Source organism: Gossypium hirsutum, chromosome A08, assembly GCF_007990345.1.
Source record: "Gossypium hirsutum isolate 1008001.06 chromosome A08, Gossypium_hirsutum_v2.1, whole genome shotgun sequence".
Lineage (NCBI taxonomy): Eukaryota > Viridiplantae > Streptophyta > Magnoliopsida > Malvales > Malvaceae > Gossypium > Gossypium hirsutum.
The window spans coordinates 11,542,559-11,566,090 of record NC_053431.1 but is presented as its reverse complement, the minus strand read 5'-3'; the positions used below and the strand labels follow the sequence as shown (position 1 = coordinate 11,566,090).

Sequence of the window (23,532 nt, the reverse complement as noted above, 5' to 3'; positions counted from 1 at the left end):
ATAGGTGTGTAATAAACAACTTTTGTGAAGTAGTTTTCATAGAAACCCTAACCATGAACCATTTTGCATAAGTTGAAAATTTGATGATAAATGTGAGAAATAATGGAAATTTTGGGTTGCTATAAGAATAAAAGGGGTTCGGCTAGGCTTAAGATATGAAGCAATTCAATAAAAATTGATTTTCGAACCTAGGGGTAAAATGGTCATTTTGTAAAAGTCTATGGGCAAAATGGTCATTTTGCCCAATTTTTAAATTTTTGAGCACCTAGATTAATAAAATGATTAAATTTGTGAATTTTTATCATTATAGATCAAGAATTACAAAATCCAGGCCTAGACCGAGGAAAAGCAAAGCAAGTGGACTAAGCCAAACTAGTTGTCTACATTTTGTAATTCGAGGTAAGTTGTGTATAAATAATGTAACTACATCGTTGTCAATTGTGCATGAATTTTTATAGCATAAATTTCTTAATTGTGGTAATGAAAATACATGATGATAATTGAGATAATAGAACTCCCGGGTGAACCCTAGGAACAAATCGGATATTCATACCATGACATTTGGGTCATTTGTGCGCTAGTGTAAGTGTAACAGCCCGATTTTGGGCCTAGTCAGAACAGTGGTTTCAGAACCACTGTTCCAGGGCCGGAGAAATTATTTTTAATGTTATTTTATGTGTTATAGCATGATTATATAGGTGCATGAAAAATTTGGTGAATTAATTTTAATGTTTGTGAGCTTAATTACGAAAAAGGACTAAATCGCATAAAGGGAAAAAGTTATGTTTTACTACCCAAATGTGTTAAATAGCTAAAGAACCATAATTTTAGGTCTTTAAAGTGCAAATAGACCCTTAAATATAGATTGGCCGACCATAGAGACAAAGATAAGACAATTTTCAAAGTTAGGTGGAATTTGGTGGTTTATTTGACTAAAAAGAAAATAAAATAAAGAGGGAATGATATCATCTTCTTCTCATCCCTTTCTCCATCGAAAATACCAGCAAATAGGGGCTTTTTGAAGCTTTAAATTTTCAGCTAGGTTATTCTCTTGCAAGTAAGTGATTTTGATGACTTTTCTTAATGATTTTTACATTTTTGGGACCCCTAAAGCTTAATCTAGCTATTGAGGGGACTATTTTACAAAATGGTTAAGAGTTTAGGGTTTTTCCATGAAATAATGTGTCTTGTTAACTGAAATTTTATGGAAGAATATGAGTCTTGGTTGTGTAATAAACAACTTTTGTGAAAGGATTTTCATGAAAAACACCTAAAATGGCCATTTTGTAAAAGTTATAAAATAGGTTGTAATTGTGTGAAATAGTGAAAATTTGGGGTTTTCATAAGAGTCATAATTGGTCGGTTAAGCTTGGCTAATAAGGAAATTCAATAAAAATAGATTTTCAGGCCTAAGGGTAAAATGGTCATTTTGTGAAAGTCTAGGGGCAAAATGGTCATTTTGCCAAAAATGTGAATTTTGATTGTCCAAACTTATTTAGTGATTAAATGGGTGAATTTCGTCATGTGAGATCAAATAATTCGAGATTTGGGCTTAAATCGAGAAAGTGCGTGGTTAAGGACAAAAAGAGAATAATTAGCCGAAATTGCATTTGAGGTAAGTCTGTGTGATTAAATGAGCATGATATTTATGCCATTGTTATTATACTTGAAAATACATCCTGCCGTGATTGTATTAAATTTTATGTTGATGATATTGTATATGAGAAAGTGATGTCAAATGTAAATAACATTTACGTGTTGATTGAATGCTTGGAGATTTGATGGAATATGATATTCCATTGAAACGAGTAAGTTCTATGTAAATAATATAACTATATTGTTATTATATGTGTTTAAATTGATATAGCATGAATTGCTTGGTTGTGGAAATGGTTATGTATGATGAATATTGATATAGTAGAATTCCCGTTGAACCTTAAGAAACAATTCGGATGTTCATGCCATGACATTCGGGTTATTTGTGTGCTAGTGTAAGACATGTCTAGGACATGCATCGGCCACATTATGAGAGCCAGTGTAAGACCATGTTTGGGACATGGCATCTGCATCGAGACGAGAGCTAGTGTAAGACATGTCTAGGACATGCATCGGCCTCGAGATGTAAGCCAATGTAAGACATGTATGGGACATGCATCGGCTATGAGATGTGTCAGTGTAAGACCATGTCTGGGACATGGAATCAGCACGGATATGTGAGAGCTAGTGTAAGACCATGTCTAGGACATGCATCGGCATTATACCCTATGTTTGAGGCTTAATAAATATCTGATAGCTTTCCAAATGGTTCAACGGTGAGAGTTACGGTTTAAGCTAAATGAGAAAGGTTATGGTCATATTGTGAGTGGTACAGGTACTTACATGAAATTGATGAGATGTGACTTCAATTCATGTTATATGATTAGTAAAGAATGAATATGAGCATGTTGAGTAACACAGGCATGTATGCCAAGCTCATGAGAAACGGTTTCAATTTATGATGCACATTTGGTGAAGATGTAAATAGGTAATTCATGCCTATGAGAATGAATTTGTGATGACCTTGTGATTATAAGTCTATAATTATGATGTATGAATATGTAACCTTACCAATGAGGCGAAAATGAATTAATATGGTGTGATAAACATAATATCATTAATTTACACTAAAATAGTTTTAGACAGCAACCATAGTCTGAATTTGAAAATCCACCAAAAATTGTAGAAATTGAGTTAAAGGCTAAATGAAATATGAAATTAAATCCCTATGAGTCTAGTTTCACATATAAGAAACGGTGTTAGAAAAGAGTTTCATATTATGAAATATTTAAATTATTGTGAGACAGAGTCATAATAACTTCAAAATCCCCTATTTTGATTTGAGAAAATAATTGAAATTGTAAAAAATATTTATGGGTTATAATTTATATGATTATAATTCTTAATGAGTCTATTTTCAATCGAAATAGAAGGGAACATTATCAGAGTCTCATATTATGAGATAATTAATTTTTAGTGAAGAGGGGTCAGAACTATCAGACAACTAAAAAAGGGTAAATTTAAGGAATAAACTGTACTAATTGGCTAAACAAAAAAATTTAAAAATTTTATGGTAAGAAGATATGTGAGTCTAGTTTCAGGGAAAATTATCATAAATTAATTTGGAGTTCTGTAGCTCCAGATATAAATGATTTAGTGACTATGAATCGAGAAAATAGCTTGACTGGAACATGAGTAAAAATGCAAATAGGGTTGTATTACCATGAGAATCAAGTTGATAAATTGCTTATTATTTTCATACGGTCTTACTAAGCTATAAAGCTTACTCCCTTCTTTTCCTTCCCTTAGGTGTTTTCAGGTTAGCTCGGGGTTGGAGATCGTCGGAGGCAGCATCACACTATCAAATCGCTACATTTGGAATAATGAAGTATATATTAGAAATTTCAAGTGAGTGGCATGTATAGGAATCTAGTTGATTAACATGTATTATTTTGCTTTGGTCAAATGTGTTGGCTTATATTAAGTTATATGTATATGGCCAAGCGATGTGGCTTATATTGTTTATGGCTCGTAAGTCTAGCTATTCATGTCATGTCTAATGTTTATAATGTGATTATGTTTGCTTGCCATGCATGGTTAGTAATATGACATGTGTGTCGGATGTATGCTCTATGACCAATTGAGGTGGTCATAGTCATGTAGTAATTGTACGTTATAAACACAACGTGATAATGATTGAACATGAGTGCTTAATGGATAAGTTGGTAAACATAGTATAATGGTAAAAGTGATCATCAAAATGACAAGTCTTATGAATATGAAATAAGGAATCTAGACTTGGTATTGCATGAGTAGATGCATTATTTGTATAGGACATGTTAATGTTAAGGATATGTCTATATAAAGAGTGTTTAATCACTAAAATGATGCCATGATTTGCGACTTTGTTGTGCATAAGGTTGTAAGAGATTATAGGTAACATGAAGGCTTGGAAAATAGCCTAAGTGTTGGCCACACGGGCTGAGACACGGCCGTGTGTCTCAACCGTGTGAGGGACACGGCCTGGAGACATGGGCGTGTAGCCCAGCCGTGTGGTTCGATATGCATGCTGACATCATAAACAAAGAGTTACACGGCCTGAGGACACGGGCGCGTCCCTATGTCCACACGGGCGTGTGACCCTATTTCATGGGAAAATTTTCTAAGTTTTCTTGAAACTTTTCAAAGTTTGTAGTTTAGTCTTGAATCAATTCCGATAAATGTTTTGGGCTTCGTAGACCCAAATAAGGGAAGAATGCATGTGTTTGAAAGGTTTTGAATTAAAAGAGATTTTATGGTCCAGTTTCTGCATGAATGTATATGTTTAAGTCTGGTAATGCCTCGTACCCTGCTCCAGCGTCGGACATGGGTAAGGGGTGTTACAGTAAGACATGTCTGGGACATGCATTGGCCACATTATAAGAGTCAGTGTAAGACCATGTCTGGGACATGGCATCAACATTGAAACGAGAGCTAGTGTAAGACATGTTTGGGAGATGCATCGGCCTCGAGATGTAAGCCAGGGTAAGACATGTTTGGGATATGCATCGGCTACAAGATATTTCAGTGTAAGACAATGTCTAGGACATGGCATCGGCACGTATAGAGGTTCCAGTGTAAGACCATGTTTGGGACATGGCGTCGGCCTCGATTTCGATAGTCAGTGTAAGACCATGTTTGGGACATGGCATCGACTTGATGGATGAGCCAGTGTAAGACCATGTCTGGGACATGGCATCGGCATTATACCCTATGTTTGAGGCTTAGTGAATATCTGATAGCATTCCAAATGGTTCAGCGGTGAGAGTTTCAGTTTAAGTTAAACGAGAAAAGTAGAACCATGTTGTGAGTGGTACAGGTACCTATTTGAAATGTATGAGATATGGGCTCAATATATGCCATATGAATTGTATTGGATGGTGATGAGTAAGTTGTGCTTATATCTACTTATGGTATTCATGAGTAAGCTATGAAAGGTTATGAGTATATTATCCTATGATAATTAGTTGATGTTTATTTTCATGCAACTTACTAAGCTTTATGCTTACTCCATTTCCTTTCCATTTTCTTATAGTGTCGCCAAAGTAGCTCGAGGATCATTGCCTACGTCGGAGAAGCCAATCCCACTATCATCCAAAGCACTTGGTATAGTTAGATCTTTTATTTTGATTATGGCATGTATATGACCCTAACTTTTGAGTTTTGTGTCATTGTTAATTGGCCAAATGTGCTGGCTTACTTTAGCATTTGATTCATTTTGTATAAGGCCATGGAAAATGGCTAATATTGAAAGTTTATATATAAATGCTAGATAGTCTTTCATAAATGTGAAATTGTTGGCATGGTTAATATAAGAAATGTATATTGGCCTTAGCTGTGGTTGTTTGGTTGAGAAATCATATTAAGTTAGACTTTGATATGTTGGTTGGCATTAGATGGTGTTTTAGGGTGGCAAAAGGCTTGGTAGATAGCCTTATATTATCCACACGGGTAGACACACGGCGTGTGTCTAGGCCGTGTGTGACGCACGGTCAGCCCTACGGGCGTGTTGCTTGGCCGTGTGTCCCCTGCATGTAAAATTTGCAAGTCAGCATGCATGGTAGTAAACACACGGGCAGAGAAACGACCGTGTGTCTCAGCCGTGTGGAAGACATGGCCTCTGGCCACGGGTGTGTGCCTTGGCTGTGTACCCCTTATTGGATGCTAACGTCAGAAATAGAATGTCAAGGTTTTTAGACACGGGTTAGGACACGGGCGTGTCATTGGCGTGTGTCAGGCCGTGTGAAAACCCATGTAGGTTTGAATTTAGAATTTAATTCACACGGGCATGAGCATGGGCGTGTCCCTAGATGCTTAGGCCGTGTGTGTCACACGGGCCATTAGCACGGCCATGTTATAATGACCATACATGCGTGTTGCCCTTCCACACGGGCATGTGCCCTATTTCAAGAGTTATTTTTCTAAAGTTAGTTAAAGGACCCGGGTTGGTCCCGAATGGTTTCCAATGGATGTTTGGCGTCTCGTAGGCCCCATATTAAGGAGTTTAGACAAAGTTAAAAAAAGTTTTAAATTTGACCAAGCCTTAATGACATCGAAATAATTGTATACATGTGATTAAGTGTGGTAACATCTCGTATTCTATCCCGGCGTAGGGCTCGAGTGTGGGGTGTTACAGTTCCAAAACCACCATTTTCGACACCACTAAAAACTTGCTATTATAGACTTATACTCCCCATTCCACCCTAAGAAATAGTGGTAGAGTCTCCTAAGGAGGGAAACTATGTGGAGGTCCATGAAGAATTCCTTTCCCTTTATTTAGAGATTGCCCAGTAAAGGAAGAGCAAGTCTGATTGCTCAAATAATGCTCAAACTACCTTTGTAGTTCCAACTTGAGCTCCCCTTGAAAATCATCCTTCAATTCCTTCAAGTGACCATCCAATCTGGTGTCCCATTGAAAAAACTCAGTTTGAAGCGTGGCAACCTCCTATTGAAGATGCCTAACCTCCTTTTACAATCAAGTCGTAATTCATTTTTCTATCATTGAGGATCATCTTGCTTTGATTTGATACCTTTGATACGACTAGTTTCTAAAGTTGAGAGAGAGAAGAAAAAGAGAAGCAAAGAGCAACAAAAGAAGGAAGAGAATGAGAATTTCATTCAATAACTGAATGGATAATTACTTCCCCTTTGCCTTTGATATTAAAAAGCCAAAGGAGGAAGTTACAGGGAAAATTGAAATTCGGTTAAGGACGTTAAGGTAACAACTATGGCATGATACACACTATTTCTTTAAACAGTAGCACCCACCATTACACTTCTCATACACATCGTTTTGACATTTAAACAAAATACACCTTTTAACTTGAACTTAGACACTAAACGCAACGTTTCACTAGTAGAAATAACAAAAAGAAAACAATCCCAATAGCAAAAATAAAACATCCCATAACAAAGTCCTAAAAATGTTAATTTTAGTAATTTCTTAGATTTACCATTTACCTGAAATATGGATAGATCTTTCCAAGACTAATCCAATAACTTGTTTATTTTTTTTTTCAAAAACAAGGTTCATTGGGCTTGACAATAAGTTTATAAAAAGGTTGTTTTTCATCATTTTAAAAATGTTTCAACAAGAAATGTTGGAAAAAAATTCAAATTGAAAAATTATCATAATATAAAGTTCCTAAATACAAAATTTACTAAAAAAAATGTGAAAGTGTTTTAGTAATATTTAAATACCAAAGTAATTATTATAAATACAATATAAAAAAATTTTGGTTTACACGCTTTACAAATACATCCCATGCATCACTTTTAATTAAATCCATGTAAAAAAATATTAAATTTATTTAAATATGTTTTAACTATATAAACAAACAATTTTATAAAACTAAACTTTTCTAATAATTTGTATACAATTTTTAATATTTTTAATTAACTAATTTATTATAATTTAAATTAAACATAAATATTTATTTAGTATATTTTAATTTATAGATATAATTAACCCATGCATGACATGGTATACCATCTAGTTATATAAATAAAAGGTTTAATATAACATTTGGTACCTGAACTTGATACTTTTTCCTAATTTAGTACTTAAACTTTTTTTGTTTAATTTGGCACCCAAATTTGACATTTTTTCCTAACTTGGTACTTAAACTTTTTGGGAGTCCAATTTGGTACCTGAATTTGACTATTTTTCCTAATTTGATACCTAAACTTTTTTTTATTCGATATGGTACTTATCAAACATTTTACAAATTACTCCAGTATATAACAATATTATTTTTTTTACGAGGTAACAGAAATAATCAATGTATGACCTACAATGATAGATGATATGATATTTTTTTGTATTTTATATGTTCAATTACTTTTAGTTTTATTTATTTAATTAATTATTTTATTAATTGAAAATAATGAATTTCTTTTAATTTGAGGTTTTAAAAAAAATTCTTATTTAACATTCATTCGTGAAGCATAGTTGAATACCTATTTTTTTTAACATGAATTTTCTCTAAAACTGACAATATTTTTGTAGCATAACAAAAAAAATTTAACACCGTTAGTGTTTTACGTAATTTTTATAACATTTAATAAATTTAGGTACTAAATTAAGAAAAAATACCAAATTTAAGTACCAAATTAAGAAAAAATGATAAGTTCAAGTACCAAATTGAGTAAAAAACTTCATAGTTATTTCTTTTATAGAATTTTTAAAAATAGTTAAATGACGAACAAGATAATTTATCCAATTAAAAAAATGGTCGAGCTCTCAACCTACGATTTAACAAAAACCTATGAGATGCAAATGGACATGGTTCTTTTTACCCGTATATAATTGATATGTATATATATATATCAAGGGGACATCAACTCAATTGGTAATCATCAAAATGCTATTATTTTATAAAATAAATTATATTATTTTAATGGTGTTCTGATTTTTTTATCTTTCATATAAAACAATAGAAAAATATAAGTTTTAACTTAAAACACTCAACATCTTTATTTTATTATTTCAAATAAAATCACATTTAGTTTTTATATTGATTTTTATAAATATATATTTATAATTATATTTGTCACATAATTATATTTTGTGTCAAAATCTAATATAAATAATGTATAATAATTTTTTTGGCCCTCCAACTTAAAAAAAAGTCACTTTAATCCTCCATTTAATTTTTTTGTTTTTTTAGCATTTGAATTTGTATTTTTTGTCAAACCGCCACAAAAGATATAGAAAAATTAACAATTATTAACTTCATTGATGTGTAACACATCAACATTTAATTAATTTTTTAAAATTTTAAAAATATTAGTTTTTAATGTTTAATAAATTTTTAATAATTTTTAATTTTTAAAAATAATTTTCTATATATTTTTTGAATTTTTAAATTTTAAAAAAATTAATTAAATGTCGACATGTCATTCACGTGTATGCAGTATCAGCAAAATTAACAGATGTTAATTTTTCTATCCGTTTTGGAGTGATACGATGAAAAATACAAGTTTAATAATTAAAAGAGACAGAAAAGATAAATAGAAAGAAAAATAAGCATTTTTATAAAGTAGGGCCAAATAGAGGATTATGAATATAATAAGGGTTATAATCATGGGGAAGCTTTTTTTGTTCACTGCGAAATTTATACGAGTCTTGCACAGTGGTCCTTTGGTTTTGCAATGTAATAAGCTTCCATGCAATAACAAATTTGTGGACCATTCAATAAAAATATTTGAAGATAAACGAAGACTGGGAGTAGCTACGTCCTTGTACAAATTTGTTTCCCTCAAGTCTCTAAATTATTCCTTTCTTGCAAATGGAATGACCTTTAACCTTCCATTCTTTCACTTTTGCAGTACTTTCCATTGATTTTAATGGACAGCAATATATCCTTTCAAAAGCCAAAAATAATAATAATAATAATAATAATAATCAATGCAGTACTTTTCAATCATATTAATGTACCTTTGTCTCTACTTCAGCTTCCGATCCGAAGAGGAAGAAAAGAAATGGAGGCTATTAGTGAAGAGAAAGAACTGTTCAAATGTGCCATGAAAGGTGAATGGAACACTGTTATAAGAATATACAAGAACAATCCGTCAGTACATGTGGCCAAGATCATTAGATCAGGTGATACCGCGTTGCACATTGCCGTCTCCAACGTCCAAGAAGACATTGTAGAACAGCTAGTGGAGTTGATTTCGGCGCAGAGCGAATGCAGGAAAGCACTGGAAATCAGAAACGAGCACGGGAATACTCCTCTGCATGCTGCGGCTTCACTAGGGAATGTAAGGATGTGCCAATGCATATTGCGAGTAGACTCATCATTGCTTGAAATCCGAAACAACGTCGGAGAAACCCCGCAATTCATGGCAGCTCTTTATGGCAAGAAAGAGGCTTTCCTTTGTCTTAACTCTTACTGTCAAAGCCAAGAAGAAGGCTATTCTTACTGTAGAAGAAAGGATGGTGAAAATGTTCTCCACTGTGCCATATCTGGAGACTATTTTGGTAAGAATTTCCCAAACTCTTTTCTCAAACATATTAGCATAAACTACATTGTATTAACTATATTGTGATCCACAGATTTGGCATTTCAAATCATTTACCTTTATGAAGATCTTGTCAACTACGTAAACGAGAATGGGATATCAGCCCTGCATCTCTTGGCTAGCAACCCTACTGCCTTCAGAAGCGGTAGCCATCTTGGTCGTTGCAGCCATCTTATCTATAATTGTAAGTGCTAGTCGATAGTTTTAACTTTCATAAAACACGAAAATAATTCATATTTTTCATTGTCAAAAGCTTAAAATTTGTAACTTCAAGAGACCAAACATTACTACTGTGAACAAATGGATTTTTATTTGGAAGGTATAATTGTGGAACCGCTTAAGGTGGAAACTTCATTCAAACAATCTTCAAGCAAAGGTCAATCCAAGGAAAAGATGAGAATTAGTTATCCTGGCAATTACCAAACATGCATGCACTTATTTCACCTACTAAAGCAGCTGGTTCAAGTAGGTAAGCTAAGGAGACTAATAGAACAATGTGACATCGGGGATGCTATTTTTAAGTTCCATTCAAGTATTACTATTTCCTATTTCATCTTTTGGACACTTCAATGTTATTACATTTTCCAGTGACAAAACGAAGTTCACGGAAGACAAAACAAGAAGGAGGTTCGGATGAAAATATTGAAGCTCCTAATGTCACCTCTGAGACAGTACCGAAAGGTGAGCAATCCGTTGTCTACTCTTTTTCCTGATGGATCTGTGGAATAACAATCATTCGAATCTATTAGTCATTACAGGATGAGAAAGGATACATTAAGAATTTGATCCTAAGATCAAAGGGTTTTGAACATGGATATCTAAATTAGACACCAAATAAACAACTAGGAACTGGGATCTTATGTGTTACTTATTAGCTGCATTGCATAGAAATATTTTTCTGATTTTGACTCCAAATACTATGATGCAATAGGACCTATTGTAGTTTCTAAACCTCCAAATATTTGTTTAGCCTGCCATATGTTGATATTGTGGCAAAAGTCCATAGTGAACATCAATGATGGAGAAAGCATCGAAACCACAAAACAAAATGCATAAGATCAAATTAAGAAACCCAACACCTTGAAATCACCCACACACCTCAGCAGGAAATCACAAAGGAAAGAGATAACAGGCTGTCATCTAATATTACTCTACTAAACGTTAAATCAATATCATTATGTGGTAGCCATTTTACCAAAAAAACACATGTTTAACAGTACCATAACCATAAATCAGCAACATCTACATGTTTAACTCTGTTTAACCACCCTGCGGTTTGTAGGCATCTAATGAAATAATCTTGTCTTGTAACTTACTTGTACAGAGGACGGAAGACGCCATGGAGATGGACATCAATTCTTTCCTTCCAATTATGTTACCTTAGTTGATTTTGTCAAACTGTTATCCAAAGCAATGATGGTTATACTAGGATTAGGTAGGTCGAGCTAGACTGGATTTCGGGTCTCTTTTACTCACTTACTAATCATAACATCTCTTTGATAATTCATTAATGCTGCCTGTTTATAAGGATCACGGAGAATTAGGAAGTTAAGGGAGAAGAAACAGAAGCATACTTGGGCAGTTCAGGTCATGAATCAGCTTCTACAACATGTTTCTATTTACCAGTATGAAGACAATGGATGTAGACCTCAGCTATCATTATATGATGCCGATGAGATAAAGCCTTATGAATTCACTGAAGATGGTGACATTAAAATGCTTATTGATGATTCAGACCCAGCTAAACAACGTGACCAAAGCAAGGGAAAAACTTTGGAAGGTAAAATATAAAATACTAGTGGCACATGTATCAAGCTTGTAAAGTAATTTATTGATTTCAATTTGTTGAACACTGGAAAAATTAACTAAACTAGCAGGAGAGAAGAAGAAAACTAAAGAAGTGGCAAAACGAGAGACACCCATACTAATAGCCGCAAAGAGTGGAATCACAGAGATGGTGGATCAAATCCTACAACGTTTCCCAGTTGCAATCCATGAAATGAATTCGGAAAACAAGAACATAGTGTTGCTGGCGGTGGAGAATCGGCAACCTCACGTTTACCAGCTCTTGCTTAAGAAAAATATAATGAAAGACAGTGTTTTCCGAGCGGTGGATGAGAAGGGGAATAGTGCATTGCACCTCGCCGCGATGCTTGGTGACCATAAGCCTTGGCTCATCCCTGGTGCTGCTTTACAAATGCAATGGGAAATCAAGTGGTACGAGGTAATTGCTATGTTCGCATAAGTTTAAATCAGCAATGGGTAATAATAAAAAACTTACATTTGATTTTTGAACCATGGGTGTTTCTTCAGTTTGTCAAGCATTCCATGCCGATCCACTTCTTCGCTCGTTATAACAAGGAGAACAAGACCCCGAAGGACATATTCACCGACACACACAAACAACTGGTCGACAAGGGCGGCGAATGGCTAACCAACACCTCCGAGTCGTGCTCCGTTGTAGCAGCATTGATCGCAACCGTGGCATTCGCCACATCGACCACCGTTCCGGGCGGGGTGAAATCGGAGAGCGGGAAACCAACTTTGGAAAACCATCCGGCGTTCGACGTCTTCGCCATCTCGTCTCTCATAGCTCTCTGCTTCTCTGTGACCGCGGTGGTAATGTTCTTGTCGATATTGACGTCTAGGTACCAAGAGAGGGATTTCGGCATAGATTTGCCGCGAAAGCTGTTGCTGGGGCTGACGTCGCTGTTCGTGTCGATCGCGTCGGTGCTAGTATCGTTTTGCGCAGGACATTTCTTTATATTGAAAGATAAGTTGAAATACGCGGCATTTCCGGTATATGCAGTGACTTGCCTGCCGGTGACGCTGTTTGCCATAGCGCAGTTTCCCCTATACCTTGATCTGGCTTGGGCGCTCTTCAAGAAGGTACCACAGCGTAGTTACGAAGCTATTCCTGTCTAGTTTCGACTTTCCAGTCAACAATCAAGCTTTAGTAGTATTCTACTATTTGTTACCATAAAAGAGCTCTTTTTTTATTAATTTAATGCGTGATGTTTTCATTCTCGTCAATTCTAAAACATTAAAGTATGTTTTTTGAATTGGAACAAATATATCTATGCTTTAGCACGATTCGGCAGTGATTTTGGCCTTCATCTTACTTGGATGTCTTTATTTTCCATGCGTTAGTGGACGATGCTAATGGGTAATCATTAGATGGTTTTCTTCTTTAAAAAAAATTGAAGAGTTGAGATAAAATACGAGATTTAAAAAATAAGTTTAGATTAGAATTATGATTCGTTTTCTATATTGTTTAAGTTTTGGGAAGATTTTTTTTTGTTTGAGCTCAGCTCAGCTCAAATATATTATATTATAAAAAATTTATATTAATTATATATGTTAAATAATAATTATATATATTTATATTAAATTATTAATTTAATAATAATTAAATTTATTAGCCAAAATTTAAATAAATAAATAAAAATCTTATTCAACCAAATAACTGAACTCAAAATACAAAATTTTAATACAATAAAATATTTATTATATTTATTTGTGTTTTTTAATATAATAAAACATTTATTATATTTATGATAGTGTTTTTTAATATAAATACTTTTTAACGTATTTTTAATGTGTTAGAAAACTTTTAATTTAATATTTTTAATACATTTAGTGTATTATATATATTAAAAATATGTATATTTTTAAATAAAACTACTATTTTAAAAAATCAAATATGGACGGGTCGGATTGGATCCAGGTTTACTTTTCTTAAATTAAACTGGACTTGAACAAAACAAAAAACTTAATTTTATATCGAATGTGAGCTTAAATTCGATCCAACCCATAAACATTTCTAGTAATTATGTATCGAGCAGTTACTTTGACTCTTCCGATGAGTTTTAGTTTCCTTTTCAAGGAAAAAAATTGTTTAGTTGCAAAATTAAACATTAATAAAATCGAAGCGATTTGAATTGTATATCTAATAAAAAGGAAAAATTCCAAGTTTAATCACTTATATTTACTTAAAATTATATTTTGATGATTTAATTTTGAAATTTCACTATATAATTACAAACGTTATGAGCTTGTTAGGGATTACTTTATCATTAACTCGAGTTAAGAGTATAATAATAAATTGACGGTAGACATTAGTGTGATTATTCTAGACTATATTTTAGTTAAATTGTATAACTATTACCTATAAATGTTTTGAGCGAATTAATTTTTTTTTCCTTTTATTTTCTTCTTATTGTTGCGTTGTCCCACAAAGCCCCAAATCCCCACGTAAAGGTAAATACTAATTCTTTTAAAACAACTTTAAAATTTTTGAACCCAAATTGAAAAAGAGTGACAAAGAAAGGGAAAAGAAGACGAGAAGGAAGACAAATAAAAAGAAAGTTAAAAAGAAAATTAATTAAATTCATTTAAATAATAATAATAATAACTAGTTACAAAATTTGAAAATTATGGCATTAATCTACCACAACAATTTTCTGTTTCAATTTTAACGGGAGTTAACGATAAAATGATTATAATATAATAAATCAATAATATTAATAATCATATACTAATTATTTAAAGTTTAATGACAAAAACATAATTTTAAGAATTTATAATTTTGTCTAAAGAAAAAGAAGATATTTTAAATTAACTTCTAAATTTTATAATGTCCATATTGTATTTTTTTTCAATTTAATAAGTAAATGTAAGTTTAAATTAAACAAATACATATATGAATATATGTGAATCAAATTATAAACACCTATATACTTATTAGTTATTTGATACAATAATAAAATACATTGTTAATAAAATTTAAGATGCTCTTTTGTCTTGTCAAACCTAAGCTATTTTATAAAATAAGTATACATGTATTTATAATTTAATCCATATATTTTAAATATATTTCTCATTAGGTCTAAATTATCATTTAACTTCTAGTCTAATGATTGATTGAGTTTTACTTCGCTTGGTATTAATATTATTGTCAGTACAGAAAGACGTAGGTATCTGTGAAGCATATTTATCCTCATATTTAAGGGTTAAAAGGAGTTATGACTTATGAGTAATTCTAAGCATTATATAAAAAAAATAGTTTAGTGATTAGATTCACAAATTAATTAATTAATTAATTAATACAATATTGATATTTTTAAAACTCAAAAAATCTATACTACTTATGAAGGGTTTTACTAAAATTGTGTCGCCCTCAACCAAATCACAAACTCAATTAGAAATTTATGAAATATCCTTTTGTAATTAAAAAAGTTATACCATTTGAGGGTATTTTTATTTTTATTTTATTTTAACAAAAATTAATTAAAATATGCAGATGGTGATTGAACCCACAATAATTAAATTAATAAAAAATTTTAAATTTACCACTCAACTAAAAATTGATTTTAATATGCATAAGTTTTCATCTCCATTAAATGTATATATATTAATAATGTTATTCATTCAGTTGGTGTCATAACTCACAAGTCAACTCGACACTAATTCACAATTGTTGACAAAGCCATGATAAATAATTATAGTGCATTTAGGATTGTTTATATGATGTATTTATGTGTTCAATTTTTGTTTTACTTACGATCTAATTTATTTGTTATTTTAATATCGTGTATATTTCATATATTATTGTGATTAATTAGTTTCAAACCATATGTCTCATTATTTATTGTATATTTTTTAAACATATATTTGTATTATAAATTTATAATTTTCACAAGCACAAGCATGTGATAAGATTTTTATTATATTTTAAAATTGAAATTATAGTTTGATGGTATATAATGTAGTTAAACGATGTTTAAACAATGGTGGGAGTGGAAGACACGTGGAATATTTGACAAGTGGACGCAGAGGGCTGATCAACCCCCCTAAATCATGGGTCCTTCTACTTTTATCATTCGTACCCATCACGTGATTCGATTCCTCCCGTCACTTCATTGGTGGTGGTTTCTGCATTTACTTTTCATGTTTCTATCCAGACTCGTTAATTGATGCAATTAGAAGGGAACTTCATGTTGTGTTACTAAACTTTAACTGATTTTTCAAGTTTTTTTACTCTGATAATAAAAAATAATTAAATCCAAAAATGGTATTCTATTGACATTATTTACCAAAATAGGTTAAAGTGAATCGTGCTGAGGGGTGGTACTTGAATAGGTGGTGTCACCACTCATTTTTGCACAATCATTTAATCAATTTTAGTCCATAATTTGTTTATAAATAATAATATTTAAATGGTGAAGGGTCATAAACGATGGCACTAGTATGATTTAATGAATTAAACAATGTCAAAATACGAGTTAAAAAATAGTTTTTTAATCGGTGGAAGGTGGTTAGATGTGCTCATGAACTAGGTTAAGTCTAAGCATGATAATAATATACTTTATACTTGCCCAAGCCAAGTCTGACCTAAATCTGGGCCTAAAATTTTGCCCAAACCTACCTATATTTGCAAAAGGTCAACTTAAGCCTATTTTAGGCCCGCCTATATTATTTTTTTATTTTTTTAAAAAATATTTTATTTTATTTTATTTTATTTTAATATTTAATATTTTTATACATTTTTTATTTATTGAAATTTTTTTATATAGTCATCTTAACATTATTTTAATGTTTATATTAGAGTGGTATTATATATTTAGTATAGGTTTTTTTTAATGTGTTCTAAATTACATAATATAAAGTATTATAAACTTAAAATAGGTCAAGTCGGTCCTTGAAAATGTTCAAGCCCAAGCCCAGCCATATTTTAAACAGGCTTAATTTTTTTGACAAAACTCATTTTTTCGGCCTAATATTTTTGCTCAAACCCTCTTAAATTTAGGGTGGGCCTTCAAGCTTAGGTGGGTAACTGACCTATGAACAAGTTTAAAGGCGGTTCACTAGTGGCACCACTTTGAGAATAAAAACAGAGACCTCCCGTGACTATCCAGCCACGTCCACCGTATGCGATCAGACCGGTGCCGCCTGACCTTAACCTCTCCCCTTCCCTTATCTGTAACGACCCAAAATCCGTGGGCACCAGAAAAGTGTGTTATCGGGCCTCCGTCTTAGTGAAATAAGTTCAAAAATAATTATTAAAAATATTTATGAGTCTAGTAGTGTGTTTAATTAGGTTTTAATTAAGTAAATTTAGCTTAATTTAGAGTAATTAGTAAAAAGGATTAAATTGAATAAGGGTAAAAGTTTAATTATAGATTAAAAAAATTAGAAGGACTTAAGAGGAAATTAAACCATTTCCTATAGCTGAGGCGGTTTAACGTGGAAAATATCAAAGATTTTATTGATTAAAAAATATATATTTATTTAATAATTAAGTATATTATATTATATTATATTATATTATATTATAAACAAATAAGTTAAAAGAAAAGAAATGAAAACGAAAACAGAGAAGAAACAGGGGAGAAAGAAGAAAGAAAAGGGGAAATAGGGTTTATGAAGCTTGGAGTTAATTGGTAAGCTCAATCAAGTCCTTTTCTCATAATTTGATATTTTAGAAGTCTTAAAACAAGTTTTTGATGAAATTAAGTTGTTAGTTTGGAAGTTTTTAGGTTTTTAAACAAAGTTCATGTTGAATAAAATGATGAAATAGGGGTTTAATTGAATGAAATTCAAGTTAGAATAGATATAAGGATTGAATTGCAAAGTAAGCTATAAGTTTTGTGTTTTAGGGACTAAATTGAGGAAAATTCGGAATTAAGAAAATATGTTGAAAATTTAATAGTTAAATTTGAGTTTAAATGAAATTTGAATAGGAATAAGGTGTGAATTGGTGTTATAAATTTGGTTATTAACATTTTACATCAAAACAGTTTTGGGAAGTAGCAATGGTCTGACTTTGAAAATTCACTAAAAATTTTATAAATTGAACTAGAGGATGAACAAAATATAGAATTAAAGCTTATTGAGTCTAGTTTCTTATAGTAGAAACAGTGTAAGCAATTAATTGATGAATCAAGAGATATATGAAATTTTGTAATACTGGTTCGGGGTGATTTCGAGATGTCCTGTTTTAACTTTAGAAAATCATTAAAAATTGTACAAAAATTATTATGGAGTGTAATTTATATATGTGAACTCCTTAATGAATCTAGTTTCAAAATAAATAAACAAGAACCTTATTCGAGTTCTGTACAATGAGATAATTTATTTTTAGTAGAGAGAGCTCAGAACTGTCAAATGAAATAACAGGGGAGTATTTAACGAATAAACTGTACTAAATGGCTAGACCAAAAATTCTGTAAATTTTATGGTTAGAAGATATATGAGTCTAGTTTTAAGAAAAATTTACGGATATTAATTTGGAGTTTTGTAGCTCAAGATATAAATAATTTAGTAACAATGACTCAAGTAGACAGCTTAATGGTGAAATTATATATATATACATTAAAAATGGTTAAATTTGCATGTTTAGGCTCATGAATTAAATTGAATCATGTTGTATTGATGATTATAAATTATTATTTTCGTAGCCAACAAAGAACCTGAAGCATCAACATCGAAAGGAAAGGAGAAAGTCATCGAGGACTAAAACGGGAGAATTACGGTGTGTATTACTATAATTCGAATTTTAATTATTATTGATTGCTGAAATTTTAATTGTTATGTATGGTAAATAAGACTTGAGGTAAGTATGTGAAATTGAAATTAGAAAAAGTAAAATAATACCCTATTAACTCGTCGGACTAGATTCGATACAAATGGCATGCCATTGGATTTGTGATGTGATGAAGAGATTGTAGTTCGGCCGAGAAGATGTTTCTGTTATTATATACTTCAGTTTATTCGAATAGGCATTTAATGCCTTATTGGTGTGTTTGGGAGGATATATTATACCGGTGTGTTATGGAGGATTTACAATATTCCGGGTGTGTTTGGGTTGGATATTCTGGTGTGTTTGGGTGGAAATCCGCGTATCTGTCATAGTCCGAGCTTTGTTAATAGGGTAAATAATTGAAATGAAATTTTGAAAATGAGATTATTTGTTAATAGGGTAAATAATTGAAATGAAATTTTGAAAATGAGATTATTTGTTAATAGGGTAAATAATTGATGTTTGTAATTTATTAAAGTTAAATAGTCTTGGATTATAGCAATACCACTGAGTATATCCATACTCAGCGTACGGTTGTTTCCGTGCGCAGGTTAGTAGAAGTCAAGTGTCCCGGCTCAGCATCCAAAACAATCCCGACTCCAACACAAACTTGGTGATGTATATTTTTCTTTTGGGTAAAGGTGGCATGTACATAGGTGTTATTTAGTCACTTGAATATGTATATTACTTTGGGTAGTGAAGGATGAATTATAAAATTTATATGGTTAAATGAAATGGTAAGGAAAGTACATGATATTTTGATACATGAACATCAAGTTGTTAAATGAATGAAGTTTTTAATCAATTTTGAATGATGCTATAATAGTTATTAAATTAAAATTCTGTTAATAATATAAATATTAGTATATGAATGTGAAATATTGGTGTTGGTTGTTTTGGTTTGAATTTGCAGGAGGTTTAGGTAAAAATAAGCAGAAATGCTGCCGAAATTTTTATAAAAAAATTTGGAATACTCGAACAAGTCCCGTTCTACTTTTAATACGTGTTTGAACTTCGAGAGTTCAAGATAGGGACTCAATTATTATATTATACTATGAAAATTTTTAATAATTGTAAATTATTAGTAAGTTGTCTGATATGTCCGGTAATGCCTCATAACCTCGTTCCGGTAACGGTTTGGGGTTAGGGGGTGTTACATTATCCCTATATAAAACAAGCTAGGACGAGGACCAACTGCTATTTGAGAAAGAAAAGAAAAAAATCTATTGAGGTTGAAGAGAAGAGGAGATAGCAAGTATATTTAGGGTTTTAATTGGTTTTGTAGTATTACTTATTTGTATGCTTGTCATTTAATTAGTATAAAAAAACTAAATAAATACTGAAATGGTATATATTAGATTTTCTTTTTGTATTGTTATTTATTTGTATGCTTCTTACTTAATTAGTATAAAAAATTAATTAAATATTACAATGGTATGTTTGAGGTTTTCAGGATTTTTTTATTCACACAGCAAATATGATTAATCAGCCGATAAAAAATTTTTATTTATTCACGGGTCCCCTAATAAAGTCACACGTAATTTTTTATTTAATTGGGAGATTTTAATGCGGTATTTTAATATGGTCAGAGTGAGTACCACATATTGAAGGCCCATGTCAATGGTTCGCACTATCGGTCGAATGAATGTATTATGCCATACTCGGAGGCATCCAGATTAGAATCAGTGGCATGTTCGATTTAAAGGCCGACTTGATATATTCTTTGGTTGAGCGGTGGCACCCAGAGATCCTCATGTTTCATTTGTCGTGTGGGAGTGCACCATCACTCTACAAGATGTTGCACTGCAACTCAGGCTCCCAATTGACTGTAGTGCAGTCATGGGTATGAGTAAAATGTTCGAACTAGCGACACTTTGCTATTACTTACTAGGACGCTCGTCCGATGATTTTAGAGATAATTTTACGAGTTTGAGATCTTCATGGTTGAAGGTAAATTTTGAAACTTTACCGAGTAGTTCCACTGAGCAAGAGATGATGTGTGATGCTCAAGCGTATATCATGCATCTAATAAGGGGTGTACTCATGTCGAATGCAAATAACAATAACGTTCACTTGATGTACTTGCCCCTGTTATCTGATTTAAAGCTTGCTCGTTCATATAGTCGGGGCTCAACAGTACTAGCAACGTTGTATCGTGAGATTTTTCAGGCGACAAAGCATGCAACACAAGACATAGACGAGTGCTTGATATTGCTACAGTTTTGGGCGTTGTACAGGATGCCATTTTTAGCATTGGTTAGTCACCAAACACACATTCCCACTTGTAAATAGGTAATAAAATTGTAGCATTACATTAAAAATTTTGTTTTTTTTAATGAAAATTTGTTCTAACAAGATTAATTTTGTTGTAGATGGTATACTTAATTTTGTTGTAAATGGTACACTTGTCTTGGTATCTGGAGGTCTTATACGCTTGTGATTTATCGATAGATAATTAAGACACGCGTCGGAGAGTAATTTTTCCTAATATTCATGTCATGTAATTACTTTATATATGTTATTTGACTCATGTTACTATGACTATGTTATTAATTGTGTAGTTCGTTTGGATGTCATATTCCGCCCTAGACATTGCAGTTGTTATTCCTCAATCTGCTCTCGTCCACTCACACTTGTGGTGCATTAATGCACCCCTGTTGAATTTCTCAACAGTAGAGTGGTACAACGAGGATAGAGTTTTGCGATAGTTCGGGTGCAAACAAGATGTTCCAGATGTTCCACAAAATTTTTACAATATCCATGGAATTAACAAAAGGAGGAAAAAATAAAATAATTGGGTACTAGAGCATCAACAATATCTTGCATTGTGGAACCGTCGGATGAATGTTAATCTTGATTTACTGCCTTCATTTGAGTACCAACTTTGGTACATCAAGAATAGGAAATCATTTTTATATGGTGAATAATTGATGGTAATCCTTTCACACATGCACCGATGAGGGCACCAACACCATCGAAGAGGTTATTCGCCCCCTACCCCGCAACCTGAGCCTGAACCAGAACGATTTTATACATAGTCTAGGGGTAGTTCTTCTCATCAAAAATTGGGGATAGATAATTATTTTCTAGGGTTGTCTAGCTACGTGTATGGGTCAGAGATTCCCAGTTCTAATTCTGATCATCCAGATCTGAGATCATTTATCATGTTTGATATCTTCAAGCCATTACCACCCTAGTACTCCTCGATGGATACTAAGAGCGATGTGTTGGATGAGGGTAACAATGATCGTCGCAAGCACTCTTAACACCAACGCCGGGCACCACAACAGTTTACCCCACGGTCAATACCGTTGAACCATCAATTTTAGTACGTGTATCATTATTTTTATTGCTTATGTTTTGTAATTGTAATTCAAATTTTCAAGTTTGTATAATATTCATTGAAATATTTTTTTTTATATTTGAACATGTTTAAACAATATTTCACATACATTTGAACATGGAATACATTAATTCATATTCTACTCGATCGAGACAATTGTCCAATATGGTAGGTTCGATGTAGGCATTTAGTATGATTACGACTAATTGTTCTACACAAACCATAAAGTTTGGGTCTATTTTCTCCCTCGTGTCCATTTCACCATGAATCCTGATGATATGTAGGTGACCTTCTCGGTTTCCTACGTAACCCATTGTCTAGGATAAGCTCAAAAGTCGACGGAGGCACTTTCTATATAAACAAATCAAACAAGATGGGGAACTTGTTTCCCCAAATACGCAATGTGCATTCCAGAGTGTACACATTATTGATATATTGTTCAACGTTGATTGATGCCGAGCACAAGCTACAACGACGTACGTACAAAGGTAACGAAGTGTTTAGAACTTCTCGCAGTCATACCGTCTATTTCGAAGATAAACTTCGTAAGACCTATGTGGGATACCGGGTTAATAGTTGATAGACTCCGTAACTCGAAAAGTTTCTAACTATCGATAATATATTTCTACATTCATCGACTTTGCTCTTTAACGGTTCGCATCCATTGCCTTCTTAACCTCCTCGACAAAATGTCCCGCCTCCATCTGGTTTACTTGTTTCAGCCCCATCCTTAGTATCAAGGTTGTTAATCTGTAGAACATAACTGAGAAAATAGATGAAATTGGAAGATTTTATATTCACTTTAATACGGAGTTAACCGCCTTTGTCAGGTTGGTGGTCATATGACCATATTGGAACCCGTCATTAAAACTTTGACCACTCTAAAAAAGGAGTATTCATTTCATCGTGTATAACACCCTCAAGCCTGGTCAGACTTTGCCTAAAATGGTGTTGTTCTAGCTTGTACATTGCGTACGTATTCCAAAAAGACACATTACCTTTTCGAATTAATTTGTAGAAGTATTAAGAATATTTTAAAAAATATGTTGAAACTAAAATTTACCTATGTTCACTACTTGTTTTCGTCAGTCTGTATTCCTGTAGTCTTTGTGGAAGTTGGTGACGATATGCTGGATTTAGTAAATGGATCTCTAATAAACGCCTAATCAAGACAATTAGTCCCTTTGATCTATCAAATATGATGCAAATATTGGCGTCTCTAACAACATACATTTGCAAGTTCATTAAGAAGAATTCCTATGATTCCATGTTCTTCAACTCCACGATGGAAAATGCTATCAGGAGAAAGTTTTGGTTCTCGTATTGAGCAATTTTAATAAATCAGATCAGCGTATATTTTTCATATAGACAAGTTCCATTAACATGCACAAGCAGCTTGTAGCGGGAAAAGACCTAGAAGCATGGATCAAATGTCTGAAACATTTGGTAGAAAATTCTTTTTTCCGATTGTAGTTGGTCGTTTGGGCTGTAATAAGGTCATATCTACAAC

The 23,532-nt window shown here is 32.4% G+C and overlaps 1 protein-coding gene and 1 long non-coding RNA gene across 3 annotated transcripts; one reads left to right on the top strand and one right to left on the bottom strand.

The window, feature by feature from the left end:
- The first annotated feature begins 9,401 nt into the window (after positions 1-9,401).
- LOC107888956 (uncharacterized) lies at positions 9,402-13,095 on the top strand. Of its 2 annotated transcripts, none has more exons than XM_016813264.2 (8): positions 9,402-10,057; positions 10,133-10,282; positions 10,418-10,567; positions 10,687-10,779; positions 11,423-11,533; positions 11,627-11,878; positions 11,976-12,322; positions 12,412-13,095. In XM_016813264.2, the coding sequence occupies exons 1-8, from the start codon at positions 9,424-9,426 to the stop codon at positions 13,021-13,023; spliced, it is 2,349 nt and encodes a 782-aa protein (XP_016668753.2). In that variant the 5' UTR covers positions 9,402-9,423; the 3' UTR covers positions 13,024-13,095. The 2 variants fall into 2 exon arrangements, with proteins under 2 accessions (XP_016668753.2, XP_040931793.1); XM_041075859.1 differs by having other exon boundaries at positions 11,973-12,322.
- Positions 9,456-12,556, bottom strand: LOC121204964 (uncharacterized). Its single transcript, XR_005900139.1, has 3 exons — positions 12,380-12,556; positions 10,156-12,284; positions 9,456-10,042 (listed from the first exon to the last, which is right to left on the bottom strand). It is a non-coding gene; the product is annotated as an uncharacterized lncRNA (long non-coding RNA).
- Positions 13,096-23,532: the final 10,437 nt, after the last annotated feature.

Excerpts from the sequence above, each read along its gene's own strand:
- LOC107888956 (XM_041075859.1), top strand. The coding sequence starts at position 9,424 with ATGGACAGCAATATATCCTTTCAAAAGCCAAAAATAATAATAATAATA. Across the intron at positions 10,058-10,132 it reads CATATCTGGAGACTATTTTG|ATTTGGCATTTCAAATCATT; the intron begins GTAAGAATTTCC and ends TGTGATCCACAG. Across the intron at positions 10,283-10,417 it reads CAGCCATCTTATCTATAATT|GTATAATTGTGGAACCGCTT; the intron begins GTAAGTGCTAGT and ends TTTATTTGGAAG.